Raw genomic sequence first — 14,602 nt, forward strand, 5'->3', positions numbered from 1 at the left:
CTCATCTGTTATGTAAGAATATATTTAGATAAATGTATCTCACAGTTTTTGCTTCCAATACAAAGCAAATGCTGGAATGTGTTTGCAATATCAGATGAGGTCCTGAATATTTACGTATTATACGAGATTGATGGACTGTCATGGGCATGCTGCCCTCAGCCATCACAAACAGCTGAATTTAAGGACTGTAAAACACCAGCCTAATAGATTATATAATTTCACACTAATAATTACCATTTCTGTTTCCACCAAAAGAAATGCACAAAAACACAGTATTAAAATGTTTACCAGTATCATACTTCAGGAAGCGCTAAATCCTGTGTTAACTTTTAATAATCAATGAACAGTTTCAAGTTTAGAGAGAAAATTACATGGCTAAGCCCACACAGTGAGTTAATAGCACACTTGTTCTAAAATTCATGTTTTCCTATTTTCTAGTGACATGCACTATTTTCCTAGTCTACTTTCTCACCATCTAGCTAAGTTTTGGATAAAGATTGTCTGATGTTTTCTATTTTAATTAAATAGCTAAACTGGAAACAAACCAACCGAACCTAATTTGCACAACGTCTTCTGCCCGAGTAATTGAGCGTTGCCTCAAATGCAGCCTATGCAACAATGAACCCATAACTTCTATAGAAGAAATCACTAGGCTTCAGTTTGACTATGTTTGTTTTCCCTAATTTTTAAGGAGACATAAATATATAGTGACCAGCATTTTACACGTGTTCTCTTAAAGTGAGATTGTGTTTCCAAATTTTAAATAATGTGGATTTAAGAACGTGGTTATGCTTAACATTAGGAATTCCTACTACCCTTCTAGGTTAATATTGGCCTGAAGTTTTTCTTATCAGTACGGACAAAATGTGATCCTGTCCAGTGATATTGAGCCGTGACACTATGCACCATTTTAAATTAAAAGGCAAAGTCTGAAATCTGCAGGCAAAAATGTTTTCCTCCTGCTTTCACATAAACAAGTTCAACAGTTGCAAATGCAATTTGCAAAAGTGGATTAAGAACTCATGATTTGTTATTTAGATAATAAGACATATATCAACACCACGCACCTGTTAGATAACTACGCTACAAACAGCTTTTCCTCCCAAACAGTACTGAATAACTAAATGAATAATTACAGCAATAATATTGCTAGTTGGTTGCTTGGAAAAACAAAACCAAAACCCAAAGCTTCCATCTTTCTTATGAACTTCCTCCAATTCATTTAGCTACACAGAAAATGATGGGTGTGCAGGAATTTCTTGCACACCTTAGTTTTTATGTTTTTGCAAATCTGTTCTTCTGTGCTTATGCAATTATTGAACCAATTTATATCGCAGCAGTTCCTATCCCCTTTGTAACTACGACTTGTCAACAGACATGGTAGGGCTGATTCTAGTTCCAGTTGTGTGACTTATTGGGTACTTTACATAAGAAAAAAACAATTACAGTTATCTTCCATACATTAGAAGAACAGTTTATACTGTAGCACATTGAAAAGAAAGAAATTTAAACCAGTAGTACTGCAGTTAAAGCTAACTGGACCTGTGCCATGTGGCCGTGTCCTTAATACAGCAAGTATAAAGTCGTTTTAGTACAGCTATTTTGTTAAAGAAAGAAATTCAAAGAGAAAAAAATTCTGGGCTGGCAACTCCTTGGATGTTTTAGTTACTATAAAGTATAATCTTTTGCTTTGTTGTACAAGCTGATGGTTGTATTGTTAAAGATGACAGGCTCACAGGTAAAGATTAAGGTCCCTATCCTATTTCCGGTGGATAAAATTTACTGTGACTACCTGAAATGAAATAGGAGGGATCCTTTTTTCTTTTTTTTAATAGATGTTATGTTAGAGAATTTTTTAAAGATAAAAACATTTGAGTGCAAAACCATGAGAAATACTATTTTTTTTGCCATTGCATGCATATATAATCAGATCACTTTATCTTCTTTTGTCTCAGTTGGTTCTCTCAATCCATTTACACAAAATATTGAAACCAACTATAATTATGTTATATGTAGCACCATTAAATTGAAAGTCCTGTAAGCTTCTTACTGATCAGTCATTACAAAATACCCCGTCCTCTGAAGTTAATGAGCTACAAAATCAACCCTTAAACACATTGAAGTGTGTGTAGATAGAAAGCATTTACAGTTCTGGGCTGATCCTTAAATAGATGACATACTGTTCTGTTTAGTAACATCTAGGCACACTATAAGTAGCCATACGACATTTTGCCATTCCCACAGTTGCTTTGTAAAGAGAAGCACATGGGGCTTATACTTACTCTGTCTCCTTTAGGACCTGCAGGGCCATGGGGACCAACTGGGCCATCTATACCCTACGAAAGGAAACAAGGAGGGTAAGAGAGAGGTCTTGTTCTGACAAGTCTTTAGTTTTAATAGCTGTCTTCTAGCCAAGAACTAACATGGAATCAGTCCTCAGCAATTGAAAATGCTGACTTAATTGTGATGGGATCTGGCCAAACAAATCTTTTTGGCTTTCAAAACTCCACCTACAAGCTGTCAAGTTTTGAGGTAACCCATCTTTTTTCTAGTTGGATTTTACCTCATTCATGGAAGTAATCAGATTTAGGAAGATATTAAATTTATTGAAATAATACGGGTCAAATATTTTTTTTAAACTTTGATATACTTTTAAAATTGAAAAGTCCACCTGTAAAGTGGACATACCTGTTGCGGTGATCAATGGGAAGCTTATAGGAGCCTTTAAATACATAACTTCACTCTTCTTTCACGTTATCCATTTCTTTATCATCATAAGAAGAAAATAATTTAACATTTATGTTAAATTTGAGAATGCCTGCAGCACACTCCCAGTGTGTCTGCACCCATTTCACTGATTCCATATTAGCATTAAACAAGGGTGTTTTCCCATGTAAACCGAATCCCTGACCTTACTCAAGAAAATAAGCACCCCAACCAAAGCAGGTATCCAACCATAAGTCAAACCAAAACTGCCTTTTTAAGATTCAGAGCTCCTTCTATAGGGAATTCCATTCTCCTTCCCCCACACATCGCCCTAAGAGTCTGCTCGCAGCCTCATCTCATACAGCATGGAAAATGCCTGAGGCGTGTGCCTTCCTTCCTCCGTGCCCTGTGTGGATGTGGCCGGCAGAGCTGCTGGAGTGGACGTGGACTCGGTAACGAGAGCGACACAGAAAGACGAGAGACTCACCCGGGCTCCTGGCTTTCCGTCTAAGCCAGATGCTCCCTGTGTGATTAGGTGGAAGCATGGATGATGGGGACAACACGAATGACAAGAACGTGACATTAGAAAGTGGTGCTGATGAATAAACATAATTCAAATGCACAGTGCAAGTTGTGACAGGGTTCTGGGATGGGTGTCACATTACTACAGCATGTTAGTTAAAAATGCACATAAAACATAAAGAGCCTGATTCTGTTCTCACATTAGCATAACATCACTGGCCCACCCCTGTCTTCATGTCAAACTGTATAAGACCAGAATAACGTCAAGCTATAGGAGTGCTATAAACACCACACGTTAGGGTGGCTTTGAGCCTTAACATGCAAATATTTACTTTGTAATTTACTTGTATGCTTTCTAATTTGTAAATAACGACAATACTGAATACTATACTACAAAAAGAAAGAAAAAAATGCGTGCTAACCATAATAGGAAGTATTTAAGTGCAAGAATACTGCATTATGCAGCCAACAAAATCTGGATCCTGACTACAATGGCCTCATTCATTTCCAAGAGCCCGGGAGACAATCACAGTTCCTGTTTTCCCAATACAGTCCCAGTTTGGAGCACAGTGAAGGGCTGGAACCTGGCAGAACCGGGCACAATAAAGCTTCGGGCTATATGCTTCAGCATCCTTGGGGACGGGCTGACCTCTGCTGGAGCTTATATGAATAACAGAGCAGCAGAGAAAGGTCTGCCCGACTATCACAGCACTGCTGGCAATAATGCGGGAGCTAGGGGGAGCAACACTAATTGGGACAAAGGATTAACCTGGGGAGAAAACCAAACCAAACCAAACCCAAACCCAAACCCAAACCAAGGAGGAAAAACCCCTCATTAGAGGTCAAAACGAGCCATTTTAGAAAGTCAAACACTTGGACTTTACCCCTTAAAATTAGACTTAGAAAAAGTAGTAAGCAGGAGCAAGACAAGATCTATATACATTTGAAAAACTAATGGTATATTCTGCTCTAGGTTAGAGCAAATATCTCTAACGGAACCAAAAATTTCTTCTTTCTTTTAGTAATTTTCAGGGGGTTGGCTCCGACCTCAAAAGCTCCCTCTCTACACAGCTGTAACTGTCAGGTTGAAAATAGTATTTTTTTTCAAAATAACTTATAAATTTCAGTGAAGCTGACCTTGTCCAGAGGCCCTGCACAGAATTCTTGAAAATATTAATTGGAGGGTTTGAGTTCCTTTGGGTCAGCTAAGTCTTTTTCCTCCACTTTACTGTTAACAATGTAAACACATGGAGCAATCCTTGCATTAAAAAGAAAAAATAAAAAACAAACCAAAAAACCCCAAACCCAAACCAACCAAACAACAACAAAAAAACCCAAAAAACCCCACCAAAAAAAACTCCCAAAACCAAACCAAAAACCACCAAACAAAACCCAACTAACTCTTTTTGTGAGAAAAAATAAAACTAACTTTCCAGAGTACTTTCGAACACACAAAGTAAGCACACAAAATATTTTCTTTTTTGTCAGCACAAATTTTAAGTACCCTAGTGTTTCCAAAAGAAACATTTATTTCTAAGGTACCTCATTTATTTCTAAGACAAAATTTATGGCAAACAGAATGGAAATTTTCTGAAGAACAAAGCAAAATTAACAATGCAACATCCCTAATGAATGAGAAAAAAAGAAAATCCTTAAACCAATTTTTAACGTTCCTCAGTTAGACCTCTCCATTTTAACTGCAGAAGTGCAAACAGAGGAAGAATAACTGAAGAGATGGGGGGAAAAGGGAAGAATTCCTTTTATTACACGAACACCATACAACACTTAAATAACAATATGACTAATGTAATGGGAGTGATGGCATCCTTGTGACATTGAACACTTTCAACCAACACAAAACAAAAAAGCCTGACAAAAAAAAGCCTGGATGTTACAGGACATTACTTAGGACGATAACACAGATTTGGGGTACAACAAAACAAGATTGATGCTCTGCTCTAGCATGGTATGTTCTATGAGTTGTTCATCAGTAGTAGAAAGAGAAGTTTGCCATTTGCACTGAGATTGAATAGTTGGGTTTTTTACTTACTGGAAGACCAAGGGGCCCTCTGTCACCCTTTTGACCTGGTTCACCCTTCAATCCTTTAAGACCATTTAACCCTGGTTCACCCTAAACGTAAAAGTATAAATGCCAATTTTTTCATGCCGTAACAAGTGTTCAAGCTGGGACAGAAGAAGTCAGCCTCAAAAATGGTTGCAAATTCCAGTTTGAAAGAAAGACACAAATTCAGCTTTCTCAGCTTACTGGCAATTTACATACTGATATAGTACTGAGTAAAAGCACTTGGGAGGTATCTGCTGGAGATTTAAAATCTGTGTGAAAAAACTGTAGGAATCTTACAACTGAGAGATTCTTTTGAATCTTTTCCTAATAATTATCACTATAGTTAATTTGAATTAAGCAGGAGTTTCAGGGGGTTTTTGAATTTCCTCAAATCCCTCAACCACCCGATGGAGATAATTCAAACTGAAAGAGAACTTTCCAAAAAATAAGCCTCAAAACTGGAGGTTTCTACAGTGGGATCTCCTGGAAAGTACATTTTTCTTAAGGAAGCAATATTTTTTCCTACCGCGAACTGGAATTTGCAGCACAATGTTACATAAAGATATTTTAAACCTTTAAGCATACGTAATTAAACAGTAACAAATTTAAAGAAGCAGAATAGGTTATACAATGCTAAGCTATTTGGGAGGTCCATAGTTCCTGTGTTCATACAGAGAAGTTTAAAACAACGTAAGAAATGGCACTTGTCCTGTTGTGATTGTTAAATTATACATAGGCTATTACATTAAACATCACTAAGAGGATAATGGGCTTGGAGTTGCCAATAAATCATTCTTGCATCATGAAAAACTACCCCAGCATGAGGGCTGCCCAGTCAAAAAGAGTCCTGACCATACCTGCCTCTTTTGGGAAACAGAAATATGTGGGTATTTCATCCAGGCTGCTCCCCATGGCCTTGTTCCTAGGTTTCCCTTTGATATATTATGTTACCTTGTATCATATTAATATTAAAAAAAAAAAATCTGAATAAATCTAGTTTGCTGCCTTAAATAACTCCAGACATCATTTGCCTGCTTTGTACCCTGCCCTACGCAGCCATTTCTTCATTCTGCTTCCATTTGACTCAATGTGAATTTCAGAGCAGTAGCACTGAAAATGCTGAAAATTTGGAAACAGACCTGAGAAGTCTCACAAAAGTCAGACTCTCAGGCCAAAAGCCTGAGGTAAGGCAGGGCTGGTGCTAACATGGAGCTGACTTGACTTGAAAAAATGATTTATGACTCAGGCTTCTTGCGCCAAGGTAACACAAACAGTCTCATAATGAGTCAAACCTGTGATTTTTCTGTCTCACACCTTAAAAAACCAAAACTACACAAAAAAACCTCTACCCCTCTTATTTTTTGAAAAAGGTGTGTGTGATTAGGGAGCCATAGCAATTAAAATGATCATGGCAGACAACACCACTGGCCCTAATGAATGCTATGTTCTAGTGTCACGTTGAATTTTAGTTTACTGGTGGTTACTGAATTAAAGCACAAATTAAAATATTCCAACTGTGCTAAAACCCTCTTCCCTGCTCCTGAGCTGTGATTCCATGGGCTTAGAAAGTCCCTACAGTGTATCGCCATGTACTATGCTATGGAAAATATTCAGATGGTGTTGCAGATCTGCCCGATCAGGGATTCTGGGTTGGAAAACATGAAAATACACACGAGTTTGTGACAGGGAACTTGCATAATGTGTGAAGGAACTGGTCAGCAAAGTACATGACACCTAAGAAGGTGAAAGGCCATTCATACTAGAAAAAATAGGAGATGCAAGAGATAAATGAAGAAGGCTTTACCCAACTCCATTTCCTGAGCGTATGACACGCTTCTATGTTAAAAGTAGTTCCAATTGCAAGTCCAATGGCAACTTGCTCATAAATAGGAAACTAAATAATTTAGTGCCACATCACAAACATTAATACAAAAAAAACCCCAATTCAGCCAATGCTAATGAGAAATACTACTCAGAAACAATCACAGAGAATTTAAAAAGCTTTTAACCTATCTATTAAAATCTGCTTTAAGGTTTAAGAATATCAGAAATATTTATTAAATGAGACAAAACATAGCCGCATGCATTAAAAAACAAAGCATAACGTTTCAGAGACATCAAGAACATGACTATTCAAGACAACCATTAATTTACCTTTGGGCCAGGCAGTCCATGAGGTCCCTGAAAATAAAGATACCATTTTTCATTCCAAAAATATGCCACGAATTTTTAAGAGTTTGTTGCTTTTTAGAGGTGCAAGTTGCACCTGTGGTTTTTTTTTTCTCACAAATGAAATGCAGCTGCCAATAAAGCAACTGTTAAACACCTGATTCAGAGAATGAACCAGACCACTAGCATGTTAACATTAACATAGGCAGGTGCTATTTGTTTCTCTACTTCCTATGAATTTAAAGACATGCGGAAAAGGTCCCTCTCTAATGGTCACATACTCTCATAGCACTTCCATTAAACAGGTATTAAAATGACAAGCAGGCTTAAGCCCTTTCTAGCCGCGGTCTTCTTCCCAAGCTTACCATAGGGCCTGGAGGACCATGTGGCCCTGGTGGTCCCGGCGGTCCTATCATCTACAGATGAAAAACAACGGCATTAAATCATGCAGAGTAAAGAACTCCCTCAGAAATACCAAAAGTCAGACTGACCCTTCTTCTGTTGGCAAGAACTTACAAATATAGCAATGCAATGGTGCACATATCTAGAAAGGGGTTTAGGGATGGGAAATATTTTGATTCGAAAGACAGGGTACCTGAAGTTTAGATCTGCCTGTGCCATATGGCAGCGTGTCTGCCTCCTGATTCTTAAAAAAAAACAACAAAAAAAACCCCAACAGCCTCTCTAAACCAAACAGTAGTGAGCAGGGACGCTTGAACTTTTAATCTTTTATGGCATGTACTCTTTAGTTGTCTTTGTACTATATAATCCACAGACATAGAAGAAGATGACGTGTGATTTATTCCTCCCCAATACTGATGAATGGAAAAGATACTAAATTCAAGCTAGGGTTTGGCATATTTTCAAAATTGCCCTTTGTCTCTCATTTCATTTAGTTCACTTGCACCAAGAATCGCCTAAAGTCATTAAAATAGGTAATCAGGTTGCTCAGCATCTAGTGCACACATATTGTGTGCTGGTTTTCTGTGTTCTTAACAAATCCAAGGAAGAGAATTTCATAATTAATTATATTTACAGTTTAATATCACCTCACTTCCTGGGTTTAACCCCAAAGGGCTGTTATTGTATCCTGCAAGGTGGCAACAGGGATGCTAAATCAGGTCTCCAAAAAAGCGCAACTGCTTTGCTACACTGGCTGTTGATGACGGCAATAGTGGCAATAAAATGAGCTTTGAAACGTAAAGCAGAGCTTCCACCATCTGTGAAATCCCCTGAAAACTGAAAGCCTCATTTCAAGCGAAAACAAGCAGAACAAGATGAATGAGTTAGGTGAATACATTTGTAACAAATTAATTTTCATTTCAGAGGAACAGACTTGGATATCCAGGGTGCCTAGTGTGTCCTGTGATGGCAGAGGGTGACGTCTTTGACTCCTTAGAGCTCTGGCTCCAAATATCCAGGACACATCACCACTGACAAGGCAGCAGTAGTTAACTTCTGCTGTGCTCTGATAATGTTAATCACCCATATCGTAAAGGTATCATGTGGAGAGGTGGTGGCTGGGTTTTATTTGTTTGGTTTTTTGTTTTACCCATCAGTTTTATCTCTTTATTTTATCTTGGAAAACATTTATCTTTTGATTTGTTACAGAGCCAGAAGGCTTTCACTGAAGTGGGCAGGACTTGTTCATAGTGAGAGAACAGAACAGGATTATATCTTCAGAATTTCTTGGGCAGTATTTAGCTCTGTGACCAGAAGTCTGTTCATTCTCAAAAGGACAAATAATTATTCAAAGAAGAAAAATATTTTGAAAGTTCAAGTGTGGGAACTATTAAGTGTGTCAGGAAAGATCGGTCATGAATATGAAATATTGTTCAGAATCAAAAGCTGGAGAACCGTTGCTGGGCTACTATGTTCACTGCAACACCACACTGAGACTTACTGAAGGACCTTGGGCACCAGGCAAACCAACATCTCCTTTTTCGCCTTTCATACCATTGGCACCCTACAAAATCATAACAAAACAGCATTTATAAACAGCTTTAATCTCATTAGCAAGCAACCTAGAAATTATAATATTTATTTGCAAATAATTATATTTAAAAAAATAACTATACAACACACATATAATGGAATTCCTTTGTTAAAAAAATGGTGTTTATTAATAACTGTTAACAAGTGTAAAGGTATGCTTTTATATTGTCAGCTATCAATTGTGGCATCATATCTAAGACAAGCTCTTAAGTTGGCACTCCATTCATGATATTTTGTACTATGGATACATTTTTGCAATTGTTTCTATTTTTCACTGAGAAATTTCATTTGTACATAGATATGTGAATAGGAATAATGCATCCCATAAACATTGATGTATTTTCTCTCTCTCCTCAACCCAAGTCATCTGAAATTCCTGACGAGTGTTCAAAACATAGCTCCCCTTTCTTACAAGCTACGTTTGCCCAAGTTGCGCTATACATTACAAAAGATGTACAAATCCCATCAGCCTGCCAACTAATCTCTCTCCTCCCAAAGCAATATTTTGTTTGACCATAAGTGGAAAGAAAAGTTCTGACAATCTTACACCTCCTCCTAGATTAGCTGCAGAACAATCTCAGAATTTTCATCCCCACTGCTTTCTGTCCCATTTGCAACTTATCAGCACTGCTGGGAATTCCTGATAGTGGAAGAGAGAATAATAGAAGTATTTAGCCAAAATTAATACATTTTTCGTACTCACTGGCAGGCCAGGCAGTCCAATTCCTCCCTTGTCTCCAGGCATTCCAGGATCACCTGAATCTCCTTTTGAACCTTTAGGACCCTAAAATATGTACTTATTCAGGAAGTGTGAAAAAAATCAGAGACACCAACAGAATTCCAGCTTTCATCCTAACAGGCAGAGTAAGTCATTCTATGGATTGAACTTTGTTATTAATATGTAGAAATGCAGCCATTATTAGACTGCAGAGTATGCAGCAACACAATAATGATCTTCATTAATTACTATCATTATATTGCTATTTAGATTATGAAATCTAAGCCACAATTTGAGATCATAGAAATTATCTCCTGAAATAATCTATGGTTGCTCACACGATGTACACAACATGATTTACGCATGATGTACCTGCTCCCCATCAACTCCTGGAGTTCCTGGGGATCCTGTTTCACCCTGCAAAAGATAAGACGGGATTGGATTACCCCAGTTGTCCCAGACATTAAAGAAAAGACACAGAGAAACTGCCACAATTAACAACCACAAAAACAGAGAATATCCTGTCAAAAAGAACAGCGTATTTTTAATACTTATATGAAATACATTGAATAAATAGCCTTGCTGATTAGACCATTACACAAAATTTACGTTGTATAAAGGCCAGACGAATGCATAAAAAGAAAGGAAAAGGAAGAAGAAACCCCAGAAGCCTGGTGAAAAGACCCCAATCCAATGGAAACTTCGTCAGTGACTGGAATAAATACGGAATCATGGTTCTTGACATTTGTAAGGTAGACAGAACCTTCGTATTTTCTTTCTGTGACTATTATAAATCACTAGTGAAGGAGTTAATATTCACAACCATGCCCTGTGACTAGGTTCTGAACAGCATTCTCCAAGAGAACAAGTTACACTGATGGGTAGAGACTACGATATTGGAAACAAACTCCTGTAAGGTTGAATTCTGCTTTATGTCACCAATTTTGAATAAGAACCCTCATTCATATGAAGGAACACAACCTCTTCCACACTCCAACTCCTCTGTGTTTTACAACATACTCCAGGTTGCAGAAATGCTGAGTAGATCCTAATGCAGAAAGCCATTTCAGCACACTTAACTGTGTATTCCATTATCGGTTTTCACATAGAAGAATTAATTTAGTTTCTCACATTTTATCGAAACAATTAACATGTATAATGTGATGTATTTCCATACGGTGCCTTGGATGAAGCCTAAAATTGAGATGTCTAGTATTGTTATCGAGGAAACGCATGATTACTTTTGGAAGAGTTTAGAATCACTGACAGAAGATATGACATATTTAGTATTCAAGAAATAGAATTATCTCAACTAATTTAAAACCAATTTAAGGAGAGTCCACTAACTGCAATGCTTTTTATTTTTTTTTTTTTTTTAAGTACAGGCTAATTTATTATTTAAATTTTATAGAACAGTGCAGCATATGGTATTAATTGTCTCTGTGTGGGCTGCTCGCTAACAGTTCTGGTACTATGCGTAGCACCAACCAGGTGGGATTAGCAGGCTTGGCTTTGCAGCTAGGCTCCTGCCCACATGTGCAGGTTTTAATTTTTACTGGCATTGGAAAATACTGTGCTTATTTGGATGGCTACCACTGTAACATAAAAGCTGCATTCACGTGCACTCGGAGTGTGGCCAGGGGTGCCTTGCGCACAGTTCTGCCCACTTCATTCCCACCCAGGCAGAAGTGACGTGTGGGAGCCACCGATTGCTTGTGCGGCCACTTTGCACAGCCCTAGGGAACAGCCTCAATGTGGATCCGTGGGGGAGACGCTTCTGCCCCACTTCAGTACTGATTAATCTTGCTGGATCTCAGCTGTGCATTTGCATGTGGCAACTAAACAAAGCACCTATCCTGGAAAGCTACATTTCAAAAGGCTAGGATGCAAAGTTTGAAACATGTAATATTTGGTAAAACTACAGCTAAATATGCTGAACAGAGAGCTCCATGTCCCTGTGCACACCCATCAGTTAAAAACAAAACAAAACCAAGCCAAAAAACCCCAGAAAATACATCCACCCTTAAGATACAACAGGTAAAATAAGGAAGATCACCTTTGGTCCTTGCAGCCCTTGGGGTCCTGGTGGTCCTGGTGGCCCCTAAACAAGAGCATACAAACCGGTCAGATTTTAAATAAATTTCTTCAGGACTTGCCAGGTAAACACAGGCTGAATGTTAATATAGCTACCGTAACAAAATGGGTTAGATTTTTAACACAGGGAAAACCATGACCAGTTATGGACAAGTTGTTAATCTGTGACATCTCTCAACAACCAGAAGGGTACCACAAAAAAAAAAAAAATTAAAAAGGTTAAAAATAACAGTACATCTCATGTTTTATAATAAACTCCTGCTGCTCCTATTGATGAAATGGCAAAGCTTCTCTAAATGGCAGGGTCACCAAAACTCAGCTCAGCCACATTTGCCAGCCCTCACATCCTGATTCAGAACAATGCAAGGGCAGGAGAAATCTCTAACTAATTGCAAAGAGGATTCTGCTGAAAGATGCTAAATGCATTTGGATACCCAGTGCTTTGCGAAATTGTCATGGAATAAGCTGTAACTATTTCGTTTCTTGCTCAGGCTGTGGACATAGTGTCGTATATCAAACGTTAGTCGAATAGTGCACAGTGGGGATGCTTTAAAAAAAAATAATTAGAAGTCTCCTCCATTAATGTAAAGGGAGCGTTTGTACAGATGGGAAAATAGGACTAACAGCAATCTTGCAGAGAAGAGCTTGAAACAAAGAAGAGTGAAGTAATCTGTTTATACCAAGTCTGCAGCTCTAAGAAGGCTGAACCTGCAATACTATAAGCATCTTCCAGCTGCTGCCAGTATTCCTAAAAATTGTGTCTGGCCTGATGTAGCCAAGTGTCCCACAGAAACGGGCTGGAGTAAGATCGCCGGAGTGCTCAGTTGTCTACGCATTTTGGGGACAGGGGCTGGAAAATTTATTTTTATTTCTGAGATCTGATCAGATGGGACAAGAGAATTCCTCATACTTGGGCTTTCTACTTAGCTTTACTTATTAACTGAGCTACTGCTAACTACTGGCTACTAAACTTTATTAACTTATTTATTTGTAAACTGAGACAGGCCTTATTTTCAGAAAATAATTTGCATCTGGTCTGAAAACTCCCAATTGAAGTTTCTTCACAAGCCGATTTGAAATAATTAAATTTCTGCCCTGAAAATAAGGTTGATAATAAAAAATTGCTTCATACTCAAATCCTGCTTCATGTTTTCACTCGACTCCCATGTGGATGGGAACACACACTAACAATTCCAAAGCAGCTACTTGCCTAGATGTGTACCTACAGAAACAGTGAGTTCTGTATTTTCCTGGTCTCTTACTTAATTGAAGTTTTGCCATTAATTCATCAGGAGCAGAACTGGTTCCATTGTTGAATGGCTTTCAACAATGGGTTCTCTGTTGCGGAAACACCAAGCAAATAAATAAATACATGTGATGATGAACCAAGTCGACATCCAATGAAACCATGTCCTGAAGGAGCAGAATTACGAACATGCTACAACACACAGGAGAAGTTCTATAACACACAATAAGTCATGCAATAGGAATTACCGCGACAGTCAGGGTGGCAATCCTCTGTTGGCAAAACGTATTAACAAGACATACCATTACCAGAATTGAACAAGGATATAAATTATTCTGCTTGCTACAATTATCATCTCCACAAAATATGCTGCATCTGGGAGACACCAGGCCTCCAAAAAGCAAGAGTAAAAATCATGTTATTTTTAACTCCCAGTGTTGTACTAGCTGCTTGGCTCTATGGGAATCAGGATTTTACATAGAGGAAGACTGCATGTTCTTATACAAGGGATCAAATAAATTATGACTAAATAGTAAAACCATAGCAAAAGCCTTCCAAAAGTTTTTTTTAAAACATTTTAAGAAAACACGATGAGTTTGTGTCTTAAGTTGATTAAAGGACTTGCCCTATGTTTTGCAATCTCTGCAGGTTTTGCACTAGTGTTTAATTAATAAATACAATTCCTAGAGCGGAGATATAACATTGATTTTCACATAGAAATGTGGATGTACAAAAGAGTTAAGATCTAAATCCAAAACTGCTGATCCACAAACCAAGCTATATATACTACAATTCTGCTTTAAATGTTTTGAAAGACAAAGAACATTTTCATCATGGAAGGAGGCAAAACATCTTGACCAGACATTATTTCTTTGCTAAAGAGGAGTCTAAAAGCAAGTGGAAAAGTGTTTAAAAGTAATTAAAATGCTTGTCTATGTTTTTTTTAAATACTGAAAAATTCAGTTTATCTAGACATGAAAAACTAAAATAACCATTGCAAATTAAGGTTTGCATGTTCACACAAATAGGTTCCATTTCAGCAGTATATTCAGATTTTAATGTCCAATCTTGCAGTTCCTACAAAGCT

The 14,602-nt window shown here is 37.8% G+C and overlaps 1 protein-coding gene across 1 annotated transcript in view; it reads right to left on the reverse strand.

Moving 5' to 3' along the window:
• The window catches only part of COL25A1 (collagen type XXV alpha 1 chain), a 313,540-nt gene that overhangs the window by 17,845 nt on the left and 281,093 nt on the right, over positions 1–14,602 (reverse strand). Inside the window, exons 26-35 of the mRNA XM_065633974.1 lie at positions 13,764–13,787; positions 12,232–12,276; positions 10,548–10,592; positions 10,161–10,241; positions 9,366–9,428; positions 7,828–7,878; positions 7,448–7,474; positions 5,279–5,359; positions 3,194–3,229; positions 2,283–2,336 (exon numbers count right to left, since the gene is read on the reverse strand). Of these exons, the coding sequence (XP_065490046.1) occupies positions 2,283–2,336; positions 3,194–3,229; positions 5,279–5,359; positions 7,448–7,474; positions 7,828–7,878; positions 9,366–9,428; positions 10,161–10,241; positions 10,548–10,592; positions 12,232–12,276; positions 13,764–13,787 (507 nt within the window). The remainder of the gene's footprint in view (positions 1–2,282; positions 2,337–3,193; positions 3,230–5,278; positions 5,360–7,447; positions 7,475–7,827; positions 7,879–9,365; positions 9,429–10,160; positions 10,242–10,547; positions 10,593–12,231; positions 12,277–13,763; positions 13,788–14,602) is intronic.

Source organism: Caloenas nicobarica, chromosome 4 (assembly GCF_036013445.1).
Source record: "Caloenas nicobarica isolate bCalNic1 chromosome 4, bCalNic1.hap1, whole genome shotgun sequence".
In the NCBI taxonomy this organism is placed as follows: domain Eukaryota; kingdom Metazoa; phylum Chordata; class Aves; order Columbiformes; family Columbidae; genus Caloenas; species Caloenas nicobarica.